The sequence below is a fragment of the Anopheles ziemanni genome, chromosome 3, assembly GCF_943734765.1.
Source record: "Anopheles ziemanni chromosome 3, idAnoZiCoDA_A2_x.2, whole genome shotgun sequence".
Taxonomy (NCBI): domain Eukaryota; kingdom Metazoa; phylum Arthropoda; class Insecta; order Diptera; family Culicidae; genus Anopheles; species Anopheles ziemanni.
Genome location: NC_080706.1, coordinates 15498760 through 15526446, shown reverse-complemented (window position 1 = coordinate 15526446; position 27687 = coordinate 15498760). Strand labels below are relative to the sequence as shown.

Here is a 27687-nt window from a genome sequence, read left to right as displayed (position 1 = left end):
CCGGGTAAACACTAAACACTTTCCGCCGGTGGAAGAGTGCGTTCGCAGCACTTGCAGATCAGTGAGCTCATCCGCTCGGTGAGACAGATCCAGTAGCTCACCAGCGCGGACGTGTGCTTGGACGAGATGGATTCGGATTCGGCAAATGGTGCCCGCCGGTCCGAGTCGACCGAGGGCCGAGCACCGCGAGTTCCCGATGCGACTACTGCCGGCCCGAGATGTTGGTGGGATTGTGACGGTGAGTCGGCTTGAAGTGAGGTCGAGGTGAGCAGGATGCCTTGTAGTGATGGTTCGTAGGAGGAATTTGTGTGATGTATCTGTTGGTAAAGATGTTGCTGCTGGGGATGTTGCTGTTGTTGTCAAATTCCTTCCCCTCCACCCGGTTTGCTGCCACCACCCACGGACGAGGTGGAAGGATCGTCCATCAGGAGCAACAACGAAGGGTCGGTTCCGTTGCGCATCGGTGCCACGGAGCTCGATTTACGATCAGTCGAAACTAGCGCCAAACTGCCCGCATCATTGTCCTCGTTCAGGGACTTGTTGTTTAGCGAAAAGGTGAGACTCTTGTGGCTTCCGCCACAGCTTGAACCGGCTCCACCACCGGTCGTACTACCGGAGAGACTTCGGCAACAGTTGCGTCCCCCGATCGGTACATCTAAGCTATACGCGCGTCCTCTGGCTGAGCCTCCGACCCCGCCCAAACCGAGCACCTCACTGTGACGATGTTGCATCAGGATGGGTGAGATGGATTTCGGTTGACTCATGACCACCGGCCCACCAGAATAGAACGATTCCCCCCCGACACCGAGGGCTGCTCCCTGATGCTGTTGCTGTTGGATCGTCATACCCGGACCGCCACAGATTGCGACCGGTCCACCGATGTCGACCGTACGCGAACCCTCCAGAAGGTGGCCTTTCGTGATCGTCAACTTTGATCGCTGGTGATCGGCATGTTTCATCGGTATTGTCGCCGCAGTCGTTGTCGTTGCTGTCGTTACCGCTGTCGTATGTGCCGCGCCGGACGCGATCAGATGCAGCTTCTTCGATTCCTTCGAGTCGAAGCTGAAACTAAGCCGACCGGTTAGCTGACGTAGCCGGGACATGAAGGACTTCGATCCGGACGTAGACGAAACACCCGTAGCTCCCGTCGTTGCACCGCCTCCAAATGTTCCTCCTCCTCCTCGATCGTCTACGCTTCCACCATCCGCTACGCCGACACTCCCGGAAATGGTCCCATCGAGTCCACCAGCGCCACCAACGCCACCAGTGGTGCCGCCTCCACTGCCAATACTTTCTTGCCGTACTCGACCTCCCGCTGCTCCCGACGTTACCATATCGTTACCAACACCACCAGCCGCTAGGTTCGGTTGTCGCACGGCGTAGCTGCTGCTGTTCACTAGGTTGCTGTTTTTGTTCTTACTGTTGCTAATATTGTTGTTGTTGTTGTTGTTGTTATTGTTGCTGTTGTTATTGTTCTTGCTTTGGTTGTTGTTGTTGTTGCGCAGTTTGTCGAGCTTTTGCTGTTGATTGAAGCTGAGCATCCGGCTAAAGTGTTTGCCCGCGGAGCTTGTCTGCGCCGGCGTAACTCCAACCGCAGGTCCACCACCTTTGCCGGCCCCCTCGGCACCACCACCGTTATTGTTTTTCAGATTGGCCGCGGCGGTGGCTGCCGTGGTTCCACTGCCGAACAGCTTGCCCAGCCGTTTGCCGGTGCTCGGAGGCACGTTGAGGTTCATGTTTTCGCTGTCCTCGTGTCCCCGTCCGGGGGCCTCGTGCGTGCTGTTCAGGCTGGTGCTCTTGTCCGACGACGAGCACATGGTGTCGTGGTCGAGACTGCGGTGCTGCCGCTGGTGGTGGTAGTACAGCACGCTGTTATCCGAGTGGACCGTCTGTATCGGGACGCCGTCCGACATGCGCCGGTTGTTACTGTACTGGTCTAGGCTAATGGCGCGATTCGAACCAAAATACGTGCGATTATTAGTATGCTGTATGTTGCCGTGGGAGCCACGGGTGCGCGTACCTGTGGTGTAGTATTCACCGATCATCGAGGGGCGCTTCTCGCGGCTACCCTTCCGGGAGTTCGGGTGCGACTGTTTGCGGTGGATGCTTTCCGTGTCAACCTTGAACTTGGCCGTTTTTTCCGCCACCTGGCGTGCGTTTGTTTCATTTTTTCGAGCGTATGAGTGACGTAGTATTGTGTAACCAATTTCGTTAAACGCGATACGATGAGATTGTTTCGTTCGTTGAGTAGCCGAAGATGGTTTCGATGTACGATCGTTGTTGTTAGCGGTATGAACGGTTCGAACGGTGGAAGAAATAAGTAGGCCGCGTCGCACAAGTAACGTAGGCATTTGAAAAGAGAAAGAAATATACGTTAATACAACTGTAATCGTGTTTTCCATCGCGTCGTCGCTACTTCTATTATGCAAACTGATTTTCCACAACTGTAGTGCAAGCATGGTGGTGATGTACAGCCACTACTCCAGGCAAGGAAACGATTTGGCAAGATCGTAGAATATGAAACAAACATCTCCTAGCTATTTTGTGATGATTTTCTGATATGATCAACTACTGTATAAAATCTAAAAATGGAGAAAACTAATCGCGTTTTTGCTGAGGCAAATATTCTCTATGCGAAGGTGAAAGAAAGATTCAATTTCCAGCGCATCCATCATTTTTTTTCTAAAAAGCAGCAGAATGGATGCAAAACAGAACAGAAGAAAACCATAACGAAAGTGTGATGTGATCGTGTGGTGTGGAAAGCAAACGCAAAACACCCACTAGAAAACGGGCACACTTGGTCACCGTGGCGAGTGGCCGTGCGTGGATGCGAGAGGATGCCGCAACGCAACAAGAGTGAGTGTGTGGTTTGGCTTTTTTTGTTTCTTCGAGCAATCAACACCTCACCACGAGACGACCCGGGCGTGGTGGTGCGCATGGACCTCACTTACGTCGACTTCGGTGGCCGTCTCGGAGTCGCCACTTTCGCTGCCCTCCGGAAGGTCGTGTAGTTCCGCTGCAATTAAAATAGGCTCATCAACAGACGTTCGAGAGGCGGACTTTTGCGAGGGAATACTACGTCGGGATTTGACGCTGATGCCGGACTGGGAGCGGGGCAGCTGGGGCGAGCCGCCGCTCTCGGAGGAGGCCGCTTCCGCTTCGGCGATCGACCGGCGGGTCCTGTTGGCGGCATCGTTGAGACGTCTGAAACAAACAGTAAAACAAAATGCTTGAGGGTTCTACTTCCATTTCGCGGGATGAGTTTACGGTTGAATTTACTTGTAATAATCGAGGGCAACTCGCACCGGCGTGATGATAAGATCCGTCAGTTCCGGTAGTAGCTCACCGAGGGCTTCGAAAAGTGGCAACAACACCAGCCCAATGAAGCGCACCTGACTACCCGGCTTGGACACCTTGTCCGGATCCATAAACGGTGTCACCGGTAGACCCTCCGATTTTTCGGCCGCACTCTGGGCGAAGAACTCCAGCAGCAACCGATCGACCCACGGTTCTGCGACGTCCATCGGACGGGCTTCGTTCGAAATATCCGCCACCTTGATCAGCACCATGCAAAGCTGAAAGAAATAAGCACGTGTTAGTGATCGTACGTTCAAGAACTGATCGGTGACAGCTTACACTTGACTTACCAGATTGGTGTGAACCTTGTTGGTGTAGTCAAAGTTAGGGGTAGCCTCCTGGAACTGGGTGAGGATTTCGTTATGACGGGCCATATCGGTGGCCAATATGCACCGGATAATTCCTTCGCGGACGTCCCTGTGTTAAAGAAATCGAACAAACAAGAGAACGATGGAGATCGATCAACACAAATCACATCCATCACGGGGTGAGTGGTCACGATTGTGATGCAAAACGGTGCCTCCCAGCTGCACGTTCTCTCCCGCCCCGCCCCGTCCCGACCCGTCCCGTCGATCGTGCCATCACAGACGCCTGATTGGCGCCATTTAGTCGGCCGGAACGATTGGCGCAGCGATTTGCCACTGCTCGGTTCCTCAGTCTTTCGGTCGAAGGTGCAATTATTTCCCCCACCTCCCGCGAGAGTTAATGAGTATGAGCTCGTGGTGAACTCGTGGTCGCCGTAGTGTCAAAACGATACAGTGGCGTCGCCTCTGGGACCGTACGTTCCAACCATGGGGACGTGCCAGGTACAATCTCACTTTCAATTACTCTCGATTACACCGAGGCACCGATCATCCCGCACGGTAAGACGGGAAACCAGTGGAAGTGATGGAAGGGTTCGATAGATCCGGTTACCAACCGTACGTTGTCGACGCGTAGACGCCATCAATTAATCATCATTAGATGTCGCACCAATTATATCCGTTCGTCTTCAACGCCCCGGCAGCCGCTGCGGAATTGGCGGAAAGACGCGAAACCGGATTCGTACGCATCGGATCGCTTCACCAAAGCAGAGGGGGTGGGGCTGCACTGTGTATATACATCACCAAGCAGGCGGAAGGTTTGGGAAGCTTTCAGAAGCTGCGCAGTACGGGCTGCGTTTGCCCGGAGACAGTTTTCACCGGATTGACCTCGGTGTGCTGAGGCATAATGAGGTTGCAATTAATTTTCCCTTCCAGCGAACTACCATACGCCCTATGGTGTTGTGGAGTTGCGGCTTTTTGAACACAAATATCTTTGAGGCACATATCTGATAGTGACTGAATTTACATAAACTTAGCTGGTGATACAAAGAGCGTCATGATAACGTCACACGACAGACCTCTTGCTTTCAAAACAAATGCTATAATTAGCGAAACCATTTCGAAGTCACAGCGCTGAAAAAAAAACTGTGGTTGTAGATAAAATGAATGCCAATTAGCACTCCGAATTTTACAATCCTCGATCCAATAATCCAATTAATTTTACATTTGACTAATTACTTCAAGGATACGCTTAATAATGATACGACAGTTACGATATCTATCGTAAACCATGCGGTATTTAAAAGAGATAACTAATAGCTCAATCCACTAAATTAAAACCATTGACATTGAATGGTTAGAATGAATTAATCCGATGTACAATCAATGTATGGTTTACTGAACGACAAAACGCAAAGCTACATACATCCAAAGGTAGTTCATCAAACCAATCAAACTGCTTGTTTGCTCCAGTTGGCCAAGTGGAATAATTTAGCAAACAACTGTTCCACATCCAATAGCGCCATAAAGCTATCGTGAGGTGATACTCTCCAATCCGTTGCTTCTCTGCTGTACCCCGTGATTTTCCTCATCCTAAATCAAATCCCACCACCACCACCACCCCACCACAGTTGATCCCCAAAACTTACTTGAACATCTCCTTGCTCATGTTGCGAAATATGTTGCATTCCGGGTGCTCCAGCAATCGGAACGCGATCGAGCAGTGATGGTTTTCCAGCGGTGAAATGTCATTGTACCTACAACGATGGAGGGGAGAAGTAGAAAAAAGCATGTTAGATCAAGGGAAAGGAAGAGTGTTTGGAGTGCACCGGCAGCAGTCGGGTGTGGCATATAACTAGCAGACGATACGATTGGCACAGCAGAGGATTGTTTTCCTCCTGACCGGAATCACCGTTGGTCCCAGATTTGGGTTGAGGGAACTGACGAAGTGGTTGGGTCATTGAAAAATGGCAACGATAAATGTGATCTCCACAGCGTGGAAGGGGATATATTGCACATGGTGTTGTGTTGTCGTGTTCAGTACGCAAAAACCGAACCAATCCGAGTTTTTCACTGTGAGCAACGTTAGAAGGGTTTTCGGTAAAGGATTCAAATGTGGAGTAAGGACGTGCATCGTGCAACCGGAGCTGCCTTGATCAAACCGAATGACCCATTCCCGGAACGGGCCAAATGCAAAATGGAAACTCGAAACGTAACAGCCTGGAAAGGGCAACAATTTTGCTGGATAGAGGATTGGATACATCGGACTCCCAGGAACGTTGGGTACGAGGGATCCCACTAGCCCAGGGTGGCCTGCGGCGTCGGATGGAAATGAAATGAATCCTTCCAATTGGACAAACAAATGGTTCAATCAATTTGTGCAGTCAACAACGAGTGTTTGTATGTGCGCGTTTTTTTTTTGCGCTACCACTAGTCGTGTTTTTTCGTATTGATATTTAACGATCGATGCGGAAGGGCCGGGAGATTGTTGCCGGGATGGTTAACCGAGGTGCACCGATGCGTTCACCTCAACCTCATTGCCCGATTGACCGTAGGTAGTTAAATTTAACGGTCCACGTTATCGTTGTGCATTTGACTTGTTGTTGTGCCATCCCTGAGTTTGTCCCCGCGTTGGGGAACTATTCAGCTTTCGATTTATCTTTGAAATGCGGCCATCAACTGGAAGGATCAATTATTTTCGGTAGCTTCTCGCTCATAACTTCATAGAAGCGCATCAATTTTTAAACGAATTGACGTAAAAAGTATCTCAGTAGAAGAATTATCAGATTATATCTTTACAAAATTGGAAAAAACATGCCAACAAATTTGTAGTACAAAGAATCGGAATTTAATGAATGTGGTTCTTTGAAGTTATTCTGTAGGAATACCTTCATTATCTGTAGGAATTTTGATAAAAAAAAAGAAACATTTAGATTACACTATTGATTAAAAAATATCGTTGAATGGAAAACAACCCAATCTACGAATTCTACAAATTCTCCAGACTTTGTGCTGCCTGCTCAATCACTAGGAAGATTGTATCCACGTTAGACAAATTTATTAAGCTAATGGAAGTCCATTCGGGAGGTTCCCTCTGTGACTTCTAACTTCAAACAGATTTCGGGATAAATTCCCTCACCGTGGACCATCACAGCTCCTCCTTTCGAATTTAGGATTTATGTTTAATTTCCTTAGTAATGACCGTAATTTAGCGCCCGACCATCGCTGGGCTGTAGGAAAATTTAATGGTACGCACGGCAACCACGAAAACTTTTAACTCGAGCTTTTGTGTACTACACGAACTGAGACCGGGAGCGTTTGTTGGACGTTTGGTATACCGAAAAAGTTAGGAAAATTTTTCATCGGCCTCTGGGTTTATTTTACAACATGAGAACTTGCGACGCAAGTCGTGGGCGTGTTCGGATCTAAAGTTTGCTAATAACTTTGGAGTTTCTTTTGAACATAAAGAAGTGGTGAAAGACGAGATCGACCGAGAATTTTGATTTTTCACGCAAGTGTTGCCAACAGTGAGCGTTTTGAATCGATATAATAAAGTGAAGAAGCGATGATTGGACATCCAAATTATATTACAAATTTAAAAAGCATTATTACCAGCATTAAGAGTAAGTTTCCTGTGATGAACCCAATTCTATCAAATCAAACTAAGTAAACTCGTAATGAAGTACACAATACAACACCAACAAATCAAAACTATCCAAGTTGGTATTCATGAAATGCCACGCGTTCATTAGGTCTATATATGGAACAAGTCCCACACAAACTGACCACATCCATTTTGGTGGAATAATTTGACAAAACTACCGGATCAAACTGTGTCATGAGCATGCACGAGTCAGCTAATGAGGTCCATTGAAAGCCTTCCCAGGACTGCGTGTTGCCCGATCCAGACGTTCCGGGTGCCGTAATTGATTAATCATCGCTGCCAAAATCTGCCAAAATGCCATTGCCAGACGAAACTTGCCGCAACGCACGCGAGCGGTTTTGTGGTGTTACTCGCTGAGTAGTTGGACCTACCTTAGTGCTAGCTCGGTTCGTGCGTTAATCTGGTAGATATTGTTGTATCCAGGATGGTCCAGATCGTGACAGATGCAGGCCACCAGCAGGACCAGTACCTCCAGTTCGCCCAACCGCTGAACCAAGTTCGTGTGCCAGGTGATGGCGTACATCTGAAAGTAGAGGAGATGAAGGGGAGTAGGATATAAGTCACGGGCAAAGCTTGCCAGACAACTGAGACATTGAATAGACGAAGACGTCAGCCGCTCGAAGATATTCGTCACTGAAAGCAGAAAGCTCACATGGCGTGCATGTAATTGCAAGTGTGTTCTATCCGCTATGACTTCCGCTCCTGGTGGTGATGACCACCGGATGGGTAATGATCCGACGCTTGATTACGTTCTGGAACACAGGCGCCATGAAGCATGAGCCCAAATTGCCATTCATAATCAGAGAAAATCACCCCATTGTGGGTGCTTCCAAGGAACTGCTTCGGGGGTCTCCTATAAAAGCGTTTGGGTACCATCGGTTTCTCAACAGACGTTTTGGGCAATTCGAAGCAATCGGTCGACGGGATGAAGTATTTCGCATTGTTGCTCCTGCTGGCGATCTTCAGTGGAACACTCCTGCTTTCGGGAGTTTCAGCAGGTCAGTAGGAATCTGTACTACCAGCCTCTTGCCATCGATACTAATCGAACGTGTTTGTTCCGGTACGAACAGCCCATGTTCCGGTGCCCTACTTCGACCAGCGGCTACACATCGGTCCGCTGAGCAGAAGCGAGATGGCATACCTCAAGCGCCTGGTGGATGATGACGATGGAGAGATGCGAGAGGTTACGACTAGCCAGCGGCCTTCGGTCGTCGATGAGGACTCGGACTCGTGGGACAATTCCTGTGTCAGTGAGGCCGTGAACGAAGGAGGCTTCAGCCAGGAAGAACCCGCCGAGGATCCTCCAGCGGAGGATGAGTAGAAAATGTTTGCACGGCGTGGAAAAAGTCTAATAAATGTTTAAACAAATAAACCAAATCTTTGCTCCTTTGAATACAACACCCCCGAAGCAGCAAAAAGACAAAAAAATGAAGTCCGCAACATTTAAAAGCTCTATGGCAGGGCGAACGAAACCTGCATTCGTACGACCGGGAAAGGTACAATATGAGTTGCGCTAAACATGAGTAATGGCTTCCACCATCCGTTATGTAGGATACTAATTCCAAACGAACGAAGATGCTGTCTGGATTCCAGCAACACACACACACATCCGGCCTTCCACAATGGAGCCACAATTAGCGAGGTAGGATGCGCCGGTGTACCATAAATTTCATTTAGTACGACATATGTTTGCACTATCGCGAAACGGCAACCAGCTCCAAATGATTTAGCGGCCCACGAGTTTCCCTATTCAACCCACCCGACCCCCTTTCCTCCCACCCATATGCGGAAGTAATAGCGGATGCATCACCATTGCAGCTTGGATGGTCCGTCATCTTAGCTCTATGGAACTCATTAATCAGAGTCGATTTCCCCGCGTGCGTTAGTTACAACACGGGACGGGGTTGGAGCATCTCGTAGTTCATAGTTCGCGTCAAGCTTCCCGGGAGGCCAAAATGGCAATGGATGGGATGGGAAGGTACGTTGCGTTGCAGAGTCAAATTCTGAACCGGAAGATTGCAATAGACCATCGCTGCAAGGTCGGACTGAATGGAAATGACTCAGATTTGAAAGGTTCTTCGGAACGTTGGCAGTTTCAAGCTTCTTGCTCAAAAAGTTGGGTCACGTTCGGCTTACGTCTGATACTTTCAACGTGCTCACGGTGCGTCATCGTTCTCGTCCGGGGTTGGAACTCTTGTTACAGTGGCATGATATGCTGGACATCTACATACCGTGGGTGCAGTTTTTGAGGCGGATAGACACCGGGTGTATTCTTTAGAGTTCAGCGCCACCATTATCGAAATGGTAAGCCGGTCCTCGGCGCAGAAGAACTGCATGACAATGTGTGTAACAGACAAGTCCATCAAAACTCACCCTGCCATAATGGGATTCTGTGAAAGTGGTACGTCCAGAACGGACACCCTGGATCTTGGAGGGCATCAATTCCAAGGGAAGACCAGATTTATTGCGTTTTGTGAAAGTGCATCCCGAGAAAGGATCAACACATGTTTCGCATACTACTAGGGAAAGTATGAATTATGATAATACAACACACATTTCGATTGCGAATGCACACTCTCTACCATCTTCCCTTGGCCAGTATTCTGCTTCAGTCCATTTGAGGCAAACTATTTTGCTGCGCTAGCGTTCCCTCTGTCCATTCCCGCCGAAGGAAGACTTCAATTTATTTATGTCTATTCATCACCCTTCGGCCAAGTGTATTCCATTCCTGCGTTCGGAACCACCTGCGATGTCCTACGGACGCGAACGTCGAAGGAGGACGAGCCGAAAAAAAAACAACCCGATGGCGCTCGGTCACGATGCTGCTCTCCGTGTGCACCGGTGTGATAGATTGAGCGATCAACTGGAACGGATGGATGCCATTTTTCCCATTGTTACGCTGACGGTGCATTGTCGTGGCCGGCCACGCAACCGGCGTTCGATTGCATTTAAGGGACGCTAGATGAGTGTCCGTCATTCAGATTTTGCATTTTGATGACAGGAAGCGAACGGACGAGACTTTCCGAGTGCACAGGAAATGGCACTTAGGGCGATTTGATTTGATGCAGTGCAGGGTTTTAACATCTTTACCATAAAAAGCATTCGTGAATCAATTTTCTTTTAAGACTAATTGATCCAAGTCTTATCATTGAGAGGTACAAGTGACAAAGTTGCGCAAAAGTGAACGTATTTTCTTGATGCGGGAAACTACAACACAACTTCGTCTGGTATCTCGAGCCAGTAACGTTTGACATTAAATTCTTACTTCCAAACGCCACCGTGAGGCGTAGAAGCGAGTAAAAGTGTCCGTCGACGGATGTGGAACGGATGAGGAAAATCCAGTATTCCAGATTTGATTGCCACTTGAGCCGTTCCGTTTCGCGTACGAGCGTTATTAGCTCGAGTGGGTAGAGAAAGACGATGAATTTCCTTTGGTGGACACCAGCGACGAAAAATGCCAACCTTTGCCGAAGAGCGAAAACGCAATTATTTACCCTACTTGGTTGCAGCACCGAGTATTCACGCCGGGCAAACAAATACTCGCGCCTCGGTGAAGGTTGGAGGAAATAAGTGGACTGCTTAAACTGCGCCATCGTCGGTCGGAGCCAATGCTAATGAGATAATTCTCACGACACCCGTATTACACCAGGTTTTCCAGCCGGCGACCGGGAAGCCACCCTGCTCGGTGAGGAGGAACTCCACCTGAGGTCCCTTTTGCCGTGTGGCATCATCCGTTCGCTCCGTTCTTCATCTGTATGCAAATGAAATTCATGTTTCCAAAATGTGCAGCATTTCTTCGTGAAATTAAATTCCCGGGTCGTGATTTCGGCGACTGGCGGAGGGAACGGGAAAATGAGAACCGCATCGCTTCAGGTGCCACTTTTTGGTATCTTGCTATAAGGGAATAACATTGGCGCTATTTAATTCTATCGCCATTTCCGATGGGTATGCAAGCAAATTGCGGACAATCAAAGAGGGGGGGAATTTAGAATGCACTTCAAGAGAAAAATGTGACAGTTAACGTTGTGAGTGGAAGCAAAACTAAGATAAAAAAGGATTTTTGAATGTTAAATTAAAACGGTGATGTAGAATTCCTTAGCTCTTGCCACATTTTCCTCATTTATTGGTAAAGGCATGCAGTTTATTACGGTTCATTCGTTTCCAGGAAATCATTTTAATTTCACAGCATGCATATTTAATGTGACTCTAGGAGTACAAACAAAAGCAATCATTCTGATGAAATTTATTCAAACTTCTCCTGAAGGTATATTGCGCTGCAATAAAACGCATCTTCTGTGTAGTTGATTAACACATCAAAAAGGTACGTTGTTCTTGGAAGAAGTAGATTGCATATCACATAAAAGCATTCGTAACCTGGCGGCAAGAAGGCGCATTACAACTTCCAACCCCCGGGAAAAGTTGAAATGGGAAATCTGATTAGTTAAAGTGAACTGCCCTCCCTCCTTCTCTCCCTCCCCCTCCTCATTACATACCATCTGGGCAACGCAGAAGCAGTGCCGGTAGTTGTGGAACGGTACGTCGTTGTAGTGCTTGTAGACCTCGTACAGCCACTCGCGCAGCGTCTCGATCGGTATGTTGAACTTCTCGAGCAGATTCAGCTCGACGAACATCGTCTGCATCAGGTGGATCACGTCCCAGTCCTCCCATTCGTACGAATCGAAGGCCGGCAGCCGCAGGGCGTTCTTCACCTCGTCCGGCAGCGTCCGGTCGCACGTCTCCAGGAAGCGCTTCTTCACGTCCGTGTGCTTTGGTAGGCTAGTTTTCCGATGGGGTGGACCGCGCGGTCGGCTCGATAAACCTGCCGTACGGAGGAGGGAGAAAGGAGCGGTAAGAAAAAAAGCTATTTATTTTAACTGACGTGAAGAACAAAAATCTCATAAACAACACCACCACCAACAGGATTATAAATGGAGAGGGAAAAGTGTACCGTGGCCGTTGGCGTGTTCAATACATCCCCGATCGGGGAAATATGTTTTGCGGGAAAACTTTTAACTTCTCCTTCCGCCTGCTTGCATCGAGTCACGTCCCCGGTTTCGAGTTGGCCTAGTTTTCCTTTCATTCAGTGTATCCATCAGAGTTAATGGAAACGTCATCATGCCGGAGCCATTCCTCGCTTTTCCGAGGCGAAAGATGTTTTTCCCACTTTCCCAAGAACCACACAGAAAACCGCGACATAAGCGCATCAGCGAAACGGAATGTCCCATGCAGTTCGAGCGACTTACTCGGGGATGATGTTCCGCGCGCTCGATGGGAAGAAATACGAGACCGTTCCGTATCAAGCTTTGGAAGGAGGAACGAAGGAGCACTAGCATTCGGTGTGAACGGGGCGGAAATGAAAAATGTATGCACAGAAAATACTCCCATCCGGCCAGATGTGGCGGGAGAGTTCCATGGGACGTCGAAACTGTCGTCCGCGGTCAAAGTTTTCCGCCCCTCCCTCGGTGGCGAGAAGTTAAACTTGGGAAAAGAAAATCGGCACCTGGCCCAGCGGTATTGAGTGGAAATTTCCGATGTCAAACCAAACGACACGGACAGACTGATTTTCTTAGAAACTGTAAGGGGATTTTACTAACCGGTTTTTACAATTCTTGGGTTGTTTTCAGGGATGGAAAAGGCATCATCAGAAGGGTTTATAGAATGAATGGATGGACACGTTTGAAAATCAACTGAAAAATAAAATGTGGAAATCTATCAATTCTCCAAGCATTTCATAGGAAAATTTTCATCTAGTGATTTTCACAACTCCTTGGCTATTTCTTGTGCTTCTACAATATTCAGATCAATAAGAAAAAAGAAACAGAAAATGGTTTCCACCATGCATCTCAAGACTTTATATTGGCCATTATTGTCCGAACTAAAGCATCTTCCTTCTAGATCCTAGACTCTTTTGTATTTTTCTCTGTACATTTGTTGTGCCACACACGGAACTGAACTGAATTAAATTGAAACATTCCTTTTTCAAGGAGCGTCAGGCAGATTTGTATAGAATGGTGAAAAGGTTGAGATCGAGGGAACAGAATGGTAAAAGAAAATAGGGCAGCGTGGAAAAGCGACTGCGATGAGGTAATTTTGTATCACAGCCAGATTCTACCTGTAACAAAGGATTCGGCCTGTCTTTGTGTGTGTGTGTGTGTTGCTTCGACCCAATGACGTTCTAGAATGGGTCATGGGAATGGGATTTCCGTCGCACAAAGTGGAGGACGGCTTCATCACGGATCGGAACAGCACTATCCCCCTGACCGAAATGAATAAGGCCATCGAGGATCGAGGGTGCGTTTTATGCGCACAATGATTGAATATTGATGTCGGGGCCCGGCTTGGATCTCCCGTAACCTTCAGGGGGGAAACTCCATGGTACTAAACTCAATCCCTCCCGGGTTGTAGGAAGAGAGGGAAAGAGTAGCAGAGGCCTTCCACCCGAACTCGATGACAATGTGGAAAAGTATAACCGCCTCTCGAACAATGCATCCCATTCGACCGTGGAAGTGGTGGACCATTTTTCCGGATAAAAGCGGATCGATACGTGTCTCGTGCGAGTAGTGCCGAATTGCCGGCCGTGCTTTGGCCAGTGGTGAAACAATAGAGAGCCTCGAGCGGGCAAAAAAGGGCCATGAAAAATTGAATCATCCGACGAAATATGGCAACTAGGACAATCCGAGTACAGTTTTATTGGATCCCGCCGACTGGAGCCGAATGTGTCATGAAATGTTTGAACTTATGGACACAAACGCGACAACCCCGAGCAGCGATGCGTGTAAATTGTCCAAAAAAATACCAGGTTATTTCAGAGTGGCGTATCATAGATAGGTTGGTTTGTTTCAAAAAGATAAAAAGGGAATGTGTCCAATGTCGAGCTATAATTGTGACATTCACGATGGAACAATGCATCGTGCATGGTCTCTACTAGTTTTGTAGCCTAAAAAAGGGGATGGATTCTTTTTAAGCTATGGTGCTGATAAAAATTGGCTTCAGAGCATCACAACTTGGGCATTTAGAGACAACTAACAGGAGGATGTGGACCTCAACCTAAAAAGAGTATCTAAAACAATGACAATAATATTATGAGAACGAAGGATTTTCATGTCGACATAAAAAAGTAGTATGTACAAATACCAAACGATCGTCGTTCTACGATGAGAACGAGAAATGTGTCTATAAAAAGAAAGAAATGACTGATATGTCCATGACGGACCAGAGAGAAATGGAAACCGATTTAATGAGATGATGCTACGCCATACGCAACGAAACGGGTTTAGCAAAGGTTCTTTATCCAGTATATCATTTGTTGGGTACGATTCAATTGAGGATGCTACTCAACATTCGTGTGCTTGCCATTCATGGTGGAAATGAAAAAAACCGTAAGGTCAGCTTTTAAGTTTTCGACCCGAGATCGATGGCGTATCGCAATTTTTTTTTTCCCAAACCCACGCCCATTATGCCATGGCAAGAAGCCATCATTTATCCCGTGCCAAATTTACAAGGTTGATGAACGTAACGAACGGCGATTCATCCATCCTTTCCAGCCGGAGGTTTCTGCTATCTCGGGGCCGGTGGAAGGATATCAATTTCTTTTTTTTTTTTGGCTTTATCAAACTCGCTCGAATTATTTTCTTCATCACCGAACACGGCGTTTGTTCGGGCGCAGGTAAAAGACCTGCCGGCTTCTTGTTCGACCGTTATCTGCGCTTTCAACTGTCAAACCATCAATCTTCAAGGAACGTAGGGCCGAATCGAACCGGGCTTGTGCGTTTACAACGTTGAGCCCTTTTGTGGCAGCGACGATAAGGGAAGAAAATGGCGTGAGAAAAAGGGGGGGGGGAAAAGAGCTTTTGCTACCAATTATCCTTTTAGTATCCACATTCTCTTAGTTTTTTCTCACACGGTGCTTTGCATCAAAATATCCTCGCGTTTCGTTGGTGGCTCCATCTGGTGAGTTGGTATGCAGTTGTTGTTCGTTTGATAGAAAAATACGTTTGGATTCCGCCCGAGCCGTAAGACGACACCCGTCTCCATCAGTCACCCGCCCGAGGGTCCTATTTCTAGACGCACAACACCCGGTGGCCCACAATTCCCCATGCAGTAACGGGGGAACACTCCCGGGGAAGATTGATTACAATTCTACGTGGGATTGGTTTGTTATCGAGCACGTGGAGGTCGCCTGTGTGTGTGTGTGTGTGTGGCTTTAACTCCGTTGCTATCCATCGTTACTTTCTGCTTCGGCCAGGATCTGGATGGTCGTGGGTGGACTTTCAATGGCGGAATGTAGAACAATGTTGCCATTCAATACATCACGCCGACGCTAGAACCTTCGAACCGTCGGTGTTTTACTGTGACAGTTGAAAATGGTTCCAAAGGGTCAGGTGCAACCCGAATCGATCAGGAAATTCCGGAGAAAGAAGCATCGATATTCGAAAGATATAGACAATCTATTCGTTACTTACAGGGAGGCCGTAGGGAGCTACACCTTATCGCTCTTAAATAATTCCATCGTAGCAAATTGCAAAGGATGCAAACAGCCACCGAATTCTGAAAACGAAAAACTTTACATAACGCTTAGCGTTCATAAAATTGGATGGGTTGCAGCCATTCCCTAATCATGGTCCGATGGCGAAACGTTGGGAAAAAAATGCCCAAAACATTAACAAGCTTTATTACAAGCAGCTGTTTTCTCCAAACGAAAAAAAGGGACGCCTTTACCGAAACGTATCTGCACCGCAACCGTTGGCAACAAATTTCTATACCACGAAATAAACTTCGACGAATCGAACCCATGTCTCGGCGGGTTTGGAATCCGAAAATCTGTGCTTATGACCCAAAAGTTCAGATCTACCACCCTCTTCCAGCGGCTTCCCTTTTACCTGTCCCGACCATATCGGAGAGGGGTGCCAATTTGGCTCCGGAACCAATTGGAAATGTGAAACGACCCATTAACAATGCGAAGAATGCGGTTGCGGGCGAAAACCTCTTGCGGGGGAGGATTTGGGGAAAATTTGTCCCAGGAACCGGATCATTTATCCGATCGTTTACCGATGGTTGGTTCCGGGTAGGGGACCGGGTGTCACAGAAAGGAAGCTTGTTGGAATTCGTTTCTTTTGCTTCTACAATGCGTTGTCCTCTAGAAACGCGCCGTCCTTCAATTATGGTACGAGCAATAAAGTAATTTTATTTGATTTTTGGCTCACTGCAGACTTTCTCGACAAAGGAAAGAACATACAACAAAGAAACGCCACGATCCAGCGTAAGGTGGAAGGTTATAAGCACTTCATATCCATTTCGCTATGCCATTCCATGAAGCAGTTTACTATGAGGACGCCAGAAAGGACGCGAGAAGAAAAGTTGTGGAAAACGCACAAACCGAACACCACTCCGACCAGGTTTTCCCATGCCCCATGGGAATGTACACAAGCAGGGGATGCACGACGGGCCGAACGACGGCCAGCATGCCGTTTACGAGGTTACCTTCCGCCTTTTGTTTGTGAGAAGATGGTTAACGTTTTACTCACAATTTTATTGAAATTGTATGACGTTAAAGTGGCTCTTAAAATTTAACCTAACGAAAATTGGAACGAGGCCACCGATTGTCGAGACGAATGCTAGAATACTACGGGTGTTCCGTTAGCAAAACGTCCCATTTTGAGCAAAACAATTGATAGCTTATAACGGGAGTTTTTGTTCATACTTGGGATGGATTTATTTTTCCCGAGTGAGACTTGAATACAGTCAGGTACTTAAAGGACCATTTGGGGTACTTTTTACAAGGTGTTGTTAAATTGGATGAAAATTGACATGATTTGGCTTAAAAAGTACCCAAACGAAAATTAACGTTTGAAACTGAGATCTTCCTTATGTCTTCTACGGAACGCCTTGTTAGGGCTACCCTCCAAGTGTTAAACCTCGCACACACGGACGGATTTTCAATTAATTACACACCGGCAACCTATCAGATTTCGACGAACTGGGTCAAGTAGGTAATTAGGCGAATCATGACAAACCCTTCGCTGCTACAACCCCTTCGAAACTCATTATGACGTAAGGATTAAGGAGTGGTTTGTGGAAGTAATTAGGGGAAACATGAACAATCTGGAGTAAAGGACAAGGGTTTCTCTAATGACATCCTCGCCACAAAATTAAAATGATCTGATAGTTTTTATAAGTCTGGGTGTGCCATTTTAGGGATTCGATCCAGCCAATCCGGATCCACCTTCTTCCGGAACTGCTCCAGATCAACACCAACGAGACAAATCCGGGACCCAATGAATCCTATTTTCGGCCTTCAAAGATGGTACATTTGGAATCTAAGAGATCTGAATATGGGCTTTGCAACAGAATTCCAACAGAATCTAAATACAGGTTCCAGATCCTGATACTCATTGTAGATCCTAGATTCAATATCCAATTCAGATGAAGTCGTAATACGTCTGAGTGCGGCGTTTTAGGGATTCTATTGAATCAATCCGGATCCATCTCCGATGTCCACCCAAATTGCTCCGAAGTCCTATGACAGAAGACAGGAAACAGATCCGGGTGCCGAAAGATCCTATATCCGGATTCCAAACATGTCAGTTAACATGGGATTTAAATCACTCAGGATTAGTGTGAACATCTATATCTGGATTCAGATCCCAATCTCAGATCCCAGATGAAGTATCCATTCCAGATAGATTCAACTAGGCTTCTATGGCATACTTACACAGCCAGTTCATCCTTTCGGCAAATTCAATCTTCCTCTTCAGTTCCTTAATCAGCAGCTTCAGGTCGTTGTCAGTGATGTTGTCCAGGTTATCGTACATCTGCTGGAACTGCTTCGGCGTGCAGAAGTTGTTCGTCAGTTCCGAGATTCGCCTTCGCAGCCGTTTGCTATGATCACAGCCTGCCGGTTCACCCTCCGCGCCCGAACACCGCCGCGTCGTTGGTGACCCTGTCGGTTGATCGGAACCGTTCAGTCCAGCCAATAGTTTCTCCTTGCGTACGGTAGCACCATTCTCCTCGCCTTGATCGCCGCTGTCTTCATCGGAGGACCCACTGACGCCCTCGTGTTCGTCTTCGCTGGCGCTGGAGGTGTCACTACCGATTCCGGTCCTTGCGAAGCACCCGCGCCCGATGGCACCGGCTCGTTGGGGCCTTGCCGGTGAATCGGGTCGGACCGCTTCGTCGTCGTCTTGCCCCGTTGCCACGACCGTCTGCTGGCTGCAGCATTCACTGCTCGTTTCCGTGGTCAGCGTTACCGTATCCTCCTCCTCGTCGAGCGACTGCTCCCGATCGGCTGCGGCCAATCCCTCTTCCGCGCCGTCGTAAATCGATCGCAGCGGTTGTGAGGGAACCGCGGATGGTATGTTCTGTGGCGGCTGTTGGTTCGTGGGAAGAGCTGGCTCCACCGCCGCCGGATCGTCGTTGGTGGGAAGAAGTAGCGCGCAGTCGGACACCGTCGATGCTGCACTCGGGAGAAGATCCTGCTGCTGCTGATCCAGGTCGGTGCCTTGGTTCATAGTACGTTCCCGATCGGCCGGTGGTTGCCACTGGCCGCCCTGCTGTTGCTCTTCCGTGTCCAGCGCTACCGACCTCTCGTCGTTACGCTTCGATCTCGTTTTTTTCTTCTTAAACTTCTTCACTCTCGAATCCTCCTCCCTTGGATCCCCTTGTCCACCGGGGCTGTGAGATTTGCTTCGCGTGTGTGCTCGCGCACGTCCCGATTCACCGCGTCCACAGGTGCGATAGAACGCGATGACCAGATTTTCCAACCGATCTAGTTTGCGGACCCGCTCGTTGGCATCACTGAATTCGGTCCGGTCGTCGTTGGCGTGATCTGCTGGAAGTGGCTGCTGCTGGTCCTGCCGCTCATCACTGCCACCGGTGCCCTCCGAGACGACCGATCGGGCCCAACATTCGTCCGCCACCGACGATACCTCCTCGAGCGAAGTCCCGGGTGATAGTTCCTCGGGCAACTGATTGGAGTCCGGCTCTGGTTCTTCCCGCTGCAGCTGGTCCGGCGACCCCGGTGGAACCGTGGGCGGCGGTGCCGATCGTGTTGGCGTCTGAGCGGCAAGGGTCGGACGTAAGCGCAGTACGCTCGTGGGCGGATCGTCCAACTTTAGCACGATGCGCCGGTGCAGATCCTTCAGCTCGGTGAGATCCCACTTCTGCTCGAGATTCCGGAGACGGTCGGCTATGTACCCAAGGTCGGCTAATAGCTTCACATCTACGGTTCCGTCCTTATGGTACATTCGAGGGCTCGTTACGCGTCCGTTGCCGCCAGCGGAATAGTTGTTGCTGCCTTACTTCGTTCCCTCGGACGCCACTGGCTTCAGGCGAGGTCTCAAGTTTCGTTTGTGGTTTGCGGAAGTTGAAGTCATTAAAACTCTCACGCTCGATCGCTAGTGGACTTCAAGGATGTTAATTCGAAGTCTGCAAGAAGAGTCAGAAAAGAACGAAAACATTAATGAGAAAATGAACAAATCAGAATGTATTGAACGATTCGAAGTAATTACAAAAGAACCTTACGATGCCGTTTGGTGTTAAAAGCTACAGTCTCATATTCCTCTCGACAGCTCACAGTATCGAACCTTTCTCATCCTTGGCAAAAGTTCCCACTAATTATGAAATACTCATTGCGACCCGGACGATAACCCGTGGCGTCCTAATTATCTTTACAGCTCTTCTTCAGTTAGCAAAATGGAAGCAATCCTTCATAACTAATGCCCCTTACCCAGGTTTTTCCCTCTCCACCCCCTTCGCCAGCAGGGTTTTCCTTCTCAATCCTTTCCTCGCTTTCGGAGGAAGGAAACTTTTCTAAAACCTGTTGCCATCGTTCGAATAACTCGAAACTTATACAGTGACCTGCCCCGCACATCACCCTTCTCACACTCACATTCCCGTCCAGCTCCATTGAAACCCTTCTTGCGATATTTCAGACGGACAGGCCGATATCGACGTAGCCTCCGTTCGGAGGGGCGAAGGTTAAAACATTTTAAAATGGGATGCTGACTTTTGATCCCTTTTCCCCCGGTGCCGCCGCACGCACCGGTCGACTTTCTGGTGCGGGGTTAACAACGGTCGGATGTGTCAAAAGTGTCAAAATTCGCTCGCTCGAAAGCCGCTTTCGACACTCGCTTGAGCTGCGGCCCGTTGTTGAGCTTTCCCGTTCGGACTGTTGTTTGCTCACCGCGGTCCATTTCCCTTGCTCGCCCTCCCCTGGGGACCTTTTTTGTGAAGTCCACTCCACGTCCTCCGATACGATCGAAGGGCGAACCCGAACCCGGGAACTTGAGTGAACAGGGCTCGGCCACGCAGTTGGTTTTATGGACTGCTCGTCAATGACGGCTCGATGGAGAAAGCAGAAGGCCAATAAAAATACAACCATATAGAAAAACTCCATCTTTCCAAAAACACATCACCGAGGACGCTTCGGTTCATGTGTAGCGTGTGTGTGTTTGACGCTCCGAATGCTTTCTTTCGTCCGGTTTCCGCTCTCCCGGCAACTCGAAACTCGTAACGCACGGTGGACGAAATAGAATTATCCAACTAATTTCAGCTGAGTGCTTTGGGCACATTTTAGACAATTCTTTCGGACACTCACGTAGTACCGGTGCTTCGACCCGGGTTGACAGGTTCGGGTCAAGGTGCCAAGGCGGAAAGTGTGACGCACGTAGACGGTAAAGGCACTGACGACGAATTTCGTGCCAAATGCGGAAAACTGCCAACAACACTAATAAAATAAACATAATACAAAGTGTTCCGCACAGCACGTCACATTCCGCTTACTGTCTATCAATCATTTCGCTGCGGGTTCGCTTGGATTTACAGCCGTTGAGAGCAGTAGGCTGCGAAGGAAGTGCACTTTAAATGCTCATGTGATTAGCCCCTTGTTAGGCAAAAGACATTTATCATCAATGCAACGCGTTCTGATGTGTCTTTCAACTCACTCGATACGTCTCAAACATTGTTGCATTCACCACAGTTGAATAGTTATCGTTCGCTAATGGATTAGCACGCTGTTGAATAACTAATGACTTCATTTGCCTATGAAATGACTCAAACTGATCCCACATCACAAACAAACAAACAAACAAACCTCCTAAACTGTCAAACAACACAAGATCCAGCATGTTTGACAAGTTTACATTGTTTGCAAACTTCAAGCGAAAGAAAAAGTGTAATTTTGTTGATATTTTTACCTTTGACAGTTACACATAATGCGATCAATTGAGATGACCCTTTCGGTGGCGGTTGGATCTCATGGAAAATTTCAAGAGTTTCCTTGCCTGACCCACCACCACACTTGACACATAAAATGGATGCAGCATCCCCAAAATTCGGGGCCCCGGAGATGGGCCATTGTGGTTGATCTCTGACAGTTGAAAGTGTCAAAATGGTTCCCGGTCCTCGGAAAAAAGGGTCAAACATTTCGGTCGCCTGATATCTTTCTCAAGGATATCGTACTTTTCAATCTTCAGGGAGCAAGGAGATGGGTGAACGGAGAAGAGTAAAAAACCTTTTCAAATACACATGCACACACACACACACATATGGAGCGCAGGTTCTATTTCCCCGCCCCCCCCCCCCCCCACCCCCCACTCGCGTAACATCCAAATCGGAGTGAAGGATATTGTGAAACTTTTTTGTCAACGATAGTTGAAATACCCTTGTTGGATGTTGAATCCCTTTCCCGTCAGCCAACCGATGACGAAATCATCGTGCTCGTCTTGATGATGATTAGAAAGTTTTTCTGATGGGTTTCCCATTCCTCCCGTTTTTGCCACTGGTCTGACCATTGATGCCGTTATTTTATTATTGCTTTACGTGTAAAAAGGTAAGGTCAAGTTCACCGCAAATAATCGAATCGCATTATACCAACAGCACGGTTCCCGTATTCCATTCCAAACCTTCCCAATTTCTTTCCTTTCATGCAATTTCAATAACCAATTGGTACGCCGCACTTCAGGGAGTGATTATTATCCGTCCCTTCTTCTTTTTGGTGAGGATTTGAAAACGATACACAGTCCATCGCTCGGGTGCAGAGAGTTGAGTAAATTTTAAGGCAGTTAGTGCGCCATTTACCAGCACTTCCCGGGACACACGGTCCGTAAATATGAGCGTAATCACATTTAAAACTTTCGCTCCAACCGAAGGGTCGAACAAATGAGAAAGGATTGCGTGTGGAGAGGGACTTTTTTTCCTTCGCTTGCCCACTGGACGAGCGCTACAGGTTGATATTCTCCATGTCTCAACCCAACTTCCAGCGTTTTGTAACTTGCCCGGTGTCCTCGAGCCCGTCTCTTTACATAGTGTGTCGTTGGACTGAAATTCGTTTAAAATAAAAAAAAAGAACCGGAAAGGTTTCGCCCGGTCGGTTGGATACGCGACGCCGAAAAAGGGTCACCCGAGAAATGATGGTTTCCTCATGACTTTGCCCGCGCCGCAATTGGATTCTGTGGTAGTTTAATTGGATTGTGATGAACCTTTCGAAGCCGCTCCGTGCACGGAAGCGAACGAGCGCCGGTGAGTTTACGATCACTTCCGTAAGTTCGGTCACCTTCGGAGGGCACCTAATGGCGGACGGGACCGGTTTGTGCGTCCGTGTTGCCGGTCGTATCGTTCGGAGCGAAATTTAAAACCCTTCAATATTTGATCCCATCGAAACCCTTTCCTGCGGGTGCTGCTTGTGTTGGTGGAGTGGAAGGAACCGAAAAAGGACACCTGCACATGACATGCCGGTAGTGCTCGCAACGGGTCCGCTGGGACGCTGTAAAGTAAAATGGGCATGATCCGCACACACTGACCGTGTTTGAAATAATCAGCATTCTACAAACTGATGATTCGTGATCCGGACCTGCTTTGCGAAAAAAAAAACGAGGCTCGTAAAAATAAACTTCCCAATGGAGGCGCCTGGTCGTTCGTGAAAAAGACCTACCTTTCGAGGTCATCCACGGGGTACCTGTCACGTGGCACATACACACACACACAAACGCACACACAAACATATTCTGGTTGTCAATCTGTTGATTTATCTGTACGACTGCAGCATTGCATCAGCCGTCCGGCACCGGGCCAACGGCGCGATGTCAAGCGAAGCGCAATGGCTCAGATAACCATTAGCACTAATTAACGTATCGCCGTCCATCTGCCTTTCGAACAAAAACCACGCCACGGTCCTTTACTTTGTTGCCACGGCTCTCCGACACGGGTTGGATGGGATGATCGTGCCCATTCCCTCGGGGGTTCAACGGTGATAACCTCCGCTACTACGCCCTTTCCACAAACTATAACCCGGGAACGCCCGCTTCCCGAAGGGAAGATGATTTCCGTCACCACCGTCGATTAATCGATTTCCGAACCAACCAATTACCCGGTGGCGTTACCGGCGGACCCGGATCTGTACGACCTGGTGGTTATGTAATCTTTGCTCGAGCGGAATGTTGTTTGGGACAAAACACGACCGGCGATGATTTTGGGAATCTGTTACGCAATAATCCTTTTTTTATTCCGCTGCACATAACTGCCATTCGGACAATTACAGTCATACATGTCAATTAATTGCCATATACCTCAGATCGTTTTCACCTTTCCTACCTGCATATTTCAATGAAATTTGATGTACAGTCGTTAATTATTTTGAACGGTTCAATCATGCAATCGATCAGCGTTAATGTCAATAAAGTTGTATGTAGTCCATTCCGTGTTTGAGACACAGTTTTACTGAAGACTATTTAGCATATGAGAGTGGAATGGAATTGCAAAAATGTATGGTAAATAATGGCATACATTTTCAGTGTGTTCTTTTCTTTTCTCGTATTATAATAGTCCAATATTACGTTACATTCTAATATAACAGTTAAACCTCGATTTATATAAATACCCTTGCTCTTAATTTTAAATAGTCACCAGTAATTAAAAAAAAAAAACAAGTAAACGAATGACATTAAGGCACGGAACAGTCGAATGTTAAATGAACGAATATATTATTACACACAGCGTGTGCACCCGCAAAGGGTTTCCCTTGAGGTTCGGCTTCGAAAAAATCAAAACCAATTCGATGGCCGCACATAAAGTCCGTGCGAAAGACAATTCGATCCGACGGAATGGACGGAAATACACACGGATTACATATTGATCCTGTCCGTGCGCATGGTCGACAAAATCCGCTTTTCCGCTCGGGATGATTAAAATTAATGAATGCATCTCGCCCGCTATGCCACCGACACATAATGACGTAAGCTCCAAACGAGCTCGGCCCCAATTTGGGGTAATAATAAGCGACGTTCGGTGGGCGTGATGGTTCAATATTGGTGTCGGTTATTTTATTGCTTTTACAATTTCTACCATTTTCTTTAAATCACCGTACACCGTTACATCAAGTAAAAGCTGACATGTTTGTAGCACAGCTTTCAATCCAAACTATCTACAATCATCCATTTTTGAACGGCTGTATTTTGAAATAAATGCAATAATGAACACAAAAAGTAACTCGTTGTATTGTAACGAGCAGTGGAAAAGTCATGAAATATTTCATCTTAAGCCTGTTACGTCCATAATAGCCTATGGTGGGCCACAAATAAACGAGGAAAACTGACACTCGACGTGCTGCATCTGGTTGCACAAAAACTTCCTCCCGGCATCATAAATATTTTTCCCAAGCGACGATACGGCGGCATTGTTGGTTGTATTTTATTAATAATGTTGCATTTTGATTTTTGTCTGTTGCAAATGGATGCTTTTTGTGTACAATAACAACATCGTGGAAACATAACAGAAGAAACAGCCGACGATATTATATTTCACATGGAATTCGATTCAATTATTACTCGGCAAAATTATATTTTCAAGTTAAGCTTAAAAACTCACAAATTTAACAACAAACAACACCTGAGTACTCTTTGTTCAACTTTCGCATTCAATTATCAGCCATCGACAACATTCGCTCAGGAAACCATGGCCTGCAGGCCATCGTTCGTTGTCATGGCAAATAAAAATAAAAAGCAATATGCTTCTCATTCAATCACATTTGCATGATTTCCCCTCTCAAAAATCTCCCACTCCACTCCAATTTTCCACACACTACCCACACGCGCGGAAACATGCAAAGCCTTTGGTGGACAATGTAAGGCAGCTTTTCCAATACGTATCGCCGGAAAATCGGAAATTTAATCCGTTCGTATTTGTGTGCCTAGCGGTCTGCGGTTGGTGCGCGTATTGACGGGTGCGAAGGAATGTGCATGTGTGAGTGGTTGGATACGATGGAACATATTTCATAATTACTCGACCCCGCAGGGAAGCGCACCATAATTTTCCACGCCAAGTTCTCGCTCAGGCATCCGAGGCACCGGTGGAACATCTACGAGCAAACGGGGCGTGCGGAGGGGAGGGGTGAAGGCAAACACGATTAATGAACTTCAGGCAAATATTTCATACATTCTTTCCCGACGATGGGTGGGCGGCAGGTAACCGTTGCATTCCGTGGCATGGAAGTGCATGCGAAGTATGTGCGAGCCAACGTCGGTAGAGGTGAAATTGCAAAACGCAAAACTTTTCATGAAAGTACGAACTTAATTGACACTGATAAACAAGATGAAGGAATAACTTTTAATCATATGAAATCTAGCTGAATTAAACTCACAAGGAATTAAGCGCCTTTTAGACCGAAGTACGTTTAATTGAGAACGATAAACTGTGGTTCAACTATTCACAAATAACTAAGTGGAATTGGATTCAATTCAATAAATTAAGTTTTCAACACTAGCACTCATTAAACGTACCTTCTACGAAAAACACATTTGCGCACACTTTTCTAAGCCAATTTACAAAGGTTTCCATTTAGTTTGCCAACAAGCCTGCGAACGCTCTCAAACACGGGTTTCTTTATGGAATCTCACAATTTTCACCACCGACAACACAGCAAGCCCATCGCACGGGTAGACAAACACAAAATCCATTGGTTCCCGGAGGCGAAAGCGTGAAATTGCTTCCCGAAACTGTGGTTGTCTATTCGAGTGACCGCAAACTACCGTCAATCCGGAATAACACACGCCGCGAACGGAAGCAGTAGTTCCGAGGAGCCGATGCGTGCAATCGACCTCACCGGTCGAAACGCGAAAGCATCCATCTTACCACCTCTAAGGTAGCCCTCTGACGACCGCAACCGATGGAAACCGACGACCGCAAACGCTCGATCCTCGTTCCAAACAGCGGCGCGCACCTGGCGGGTTGTAATTTCAACTCGCTACTAAATGGGTCCTTGCGCGTGATGCGTCCACTGAGGGCACCAACATCCCCCGGAGACTCTAACACCACTCCTCGGGCGCCATCCCCCCCCTCCCACCTCCCATGGGAAACAGGAATAATGCGGGTAATATGTACGTGCAAAAATTTATCGCCTCCGGTGGGTGGTCCGTCCGCCGTCTAATTGCGCTCGTAAAAACTCCCAACGGTCCCACAATACGGGCTGGCGGAGGGGTGGCGCGGCGGGGTGTCCGAAAACAAAAACTGTCAACAACAGCGGCGGTGACATGGTGCCTGGTACGTGGCGCCCTAATGTGCGCCATCATCCAAAATCCGGCCGAAGTGAAGGAGAGACCAATTGAAACGGCCGTTAGGTGGCCAAATTTCAAAACTCACCGGGGCTTATCTCGCATGAATCCGTCCTCCGCAAACCCAGCGGAATGGTCCGAAAGTTCATCCATCCGGTCGGTGAGCGATGGGGGGGCAAGGTAAGCGGGAGCTCGATTTATGGACTATCGGTCGGGTGCAATTAAGCGTAAAACCTATTTCGTTATGCGAAAACTACCCTTTTGCACTACCGTTTCCCTATCGTGAATATCACCGTATGTGTGTGTGTGTGTGACCGTGTTTATGTATTGGATTATAATTCCTCCCACTCTCTCGGAAAGGGGCCCCCCCGTGCCATCTTCCATCGCAGGCCCGTATCCAGCGCAGCTCGTAAACGACCCTGAATATAATTGCCCATCCAACGAGCACTCCGTTCGAGGCAGAACGCGCGCGCACAAACGGCGAAGGACGTCACAAGCACCGGCCGATCGAGGGCCGTCGAGGGCAGTTAATTGGGTAAAGCAAATACACCCAATAGCAATAACAATGATAATGATGACAGTAATAATCAAAAACTGCACCCGAACCCAACGCTGGTCCCGGGCCATTTCGCGATCGGTTTCACCTGGCCAAATATAGCAACACAAAGTACGTCGTTGGCGTTCTGAAGGGATGCGTTTGTGGGCGAAAAAGTTGTCCAAAATTTGCAACCCATTACCATCGTTTGTGGTGGGGTCGATGTCGGTTGCTTTTTTGGGGTTGTTTCCATAGCAATTCTGGCACGAACCAAACACATTGGTTCGA

General features: G+C 47.7%; 1 protein-coding gene across 1 annotated transcript; it reads right to left on the bottom strand.

The window, feature by feature from the left end:
• Positions 1-230: 230 nt before the first annotated feature.
• LOC131284199 (uncharacterized) lies at positions 231-19629 on the bottom strand. The gene is made up of 9 exons (XM_058313054.1): positions 18035-19629; positions 11817-12142; positions 7695-7846; positions 5309-5416; positions 3648-3774; positions 3280-3575; positions 2952-3204; positions 1002-2147; positions 231-938 (listed from the first exon to the last, which is right to left on the bottom strand). Exons 1-9 carry the CDS (start codon positions 19563-19565, stop codon positions 360-362), a joined length of 4518 nt encoding a protein of 1505 aa, XP_058169037.1. The 5' UTR covers positions 19566-19629; the 3' UTR covers positions 231-359.
• Positions 19630-27687: the final 8058 nt, after the last annotated feature.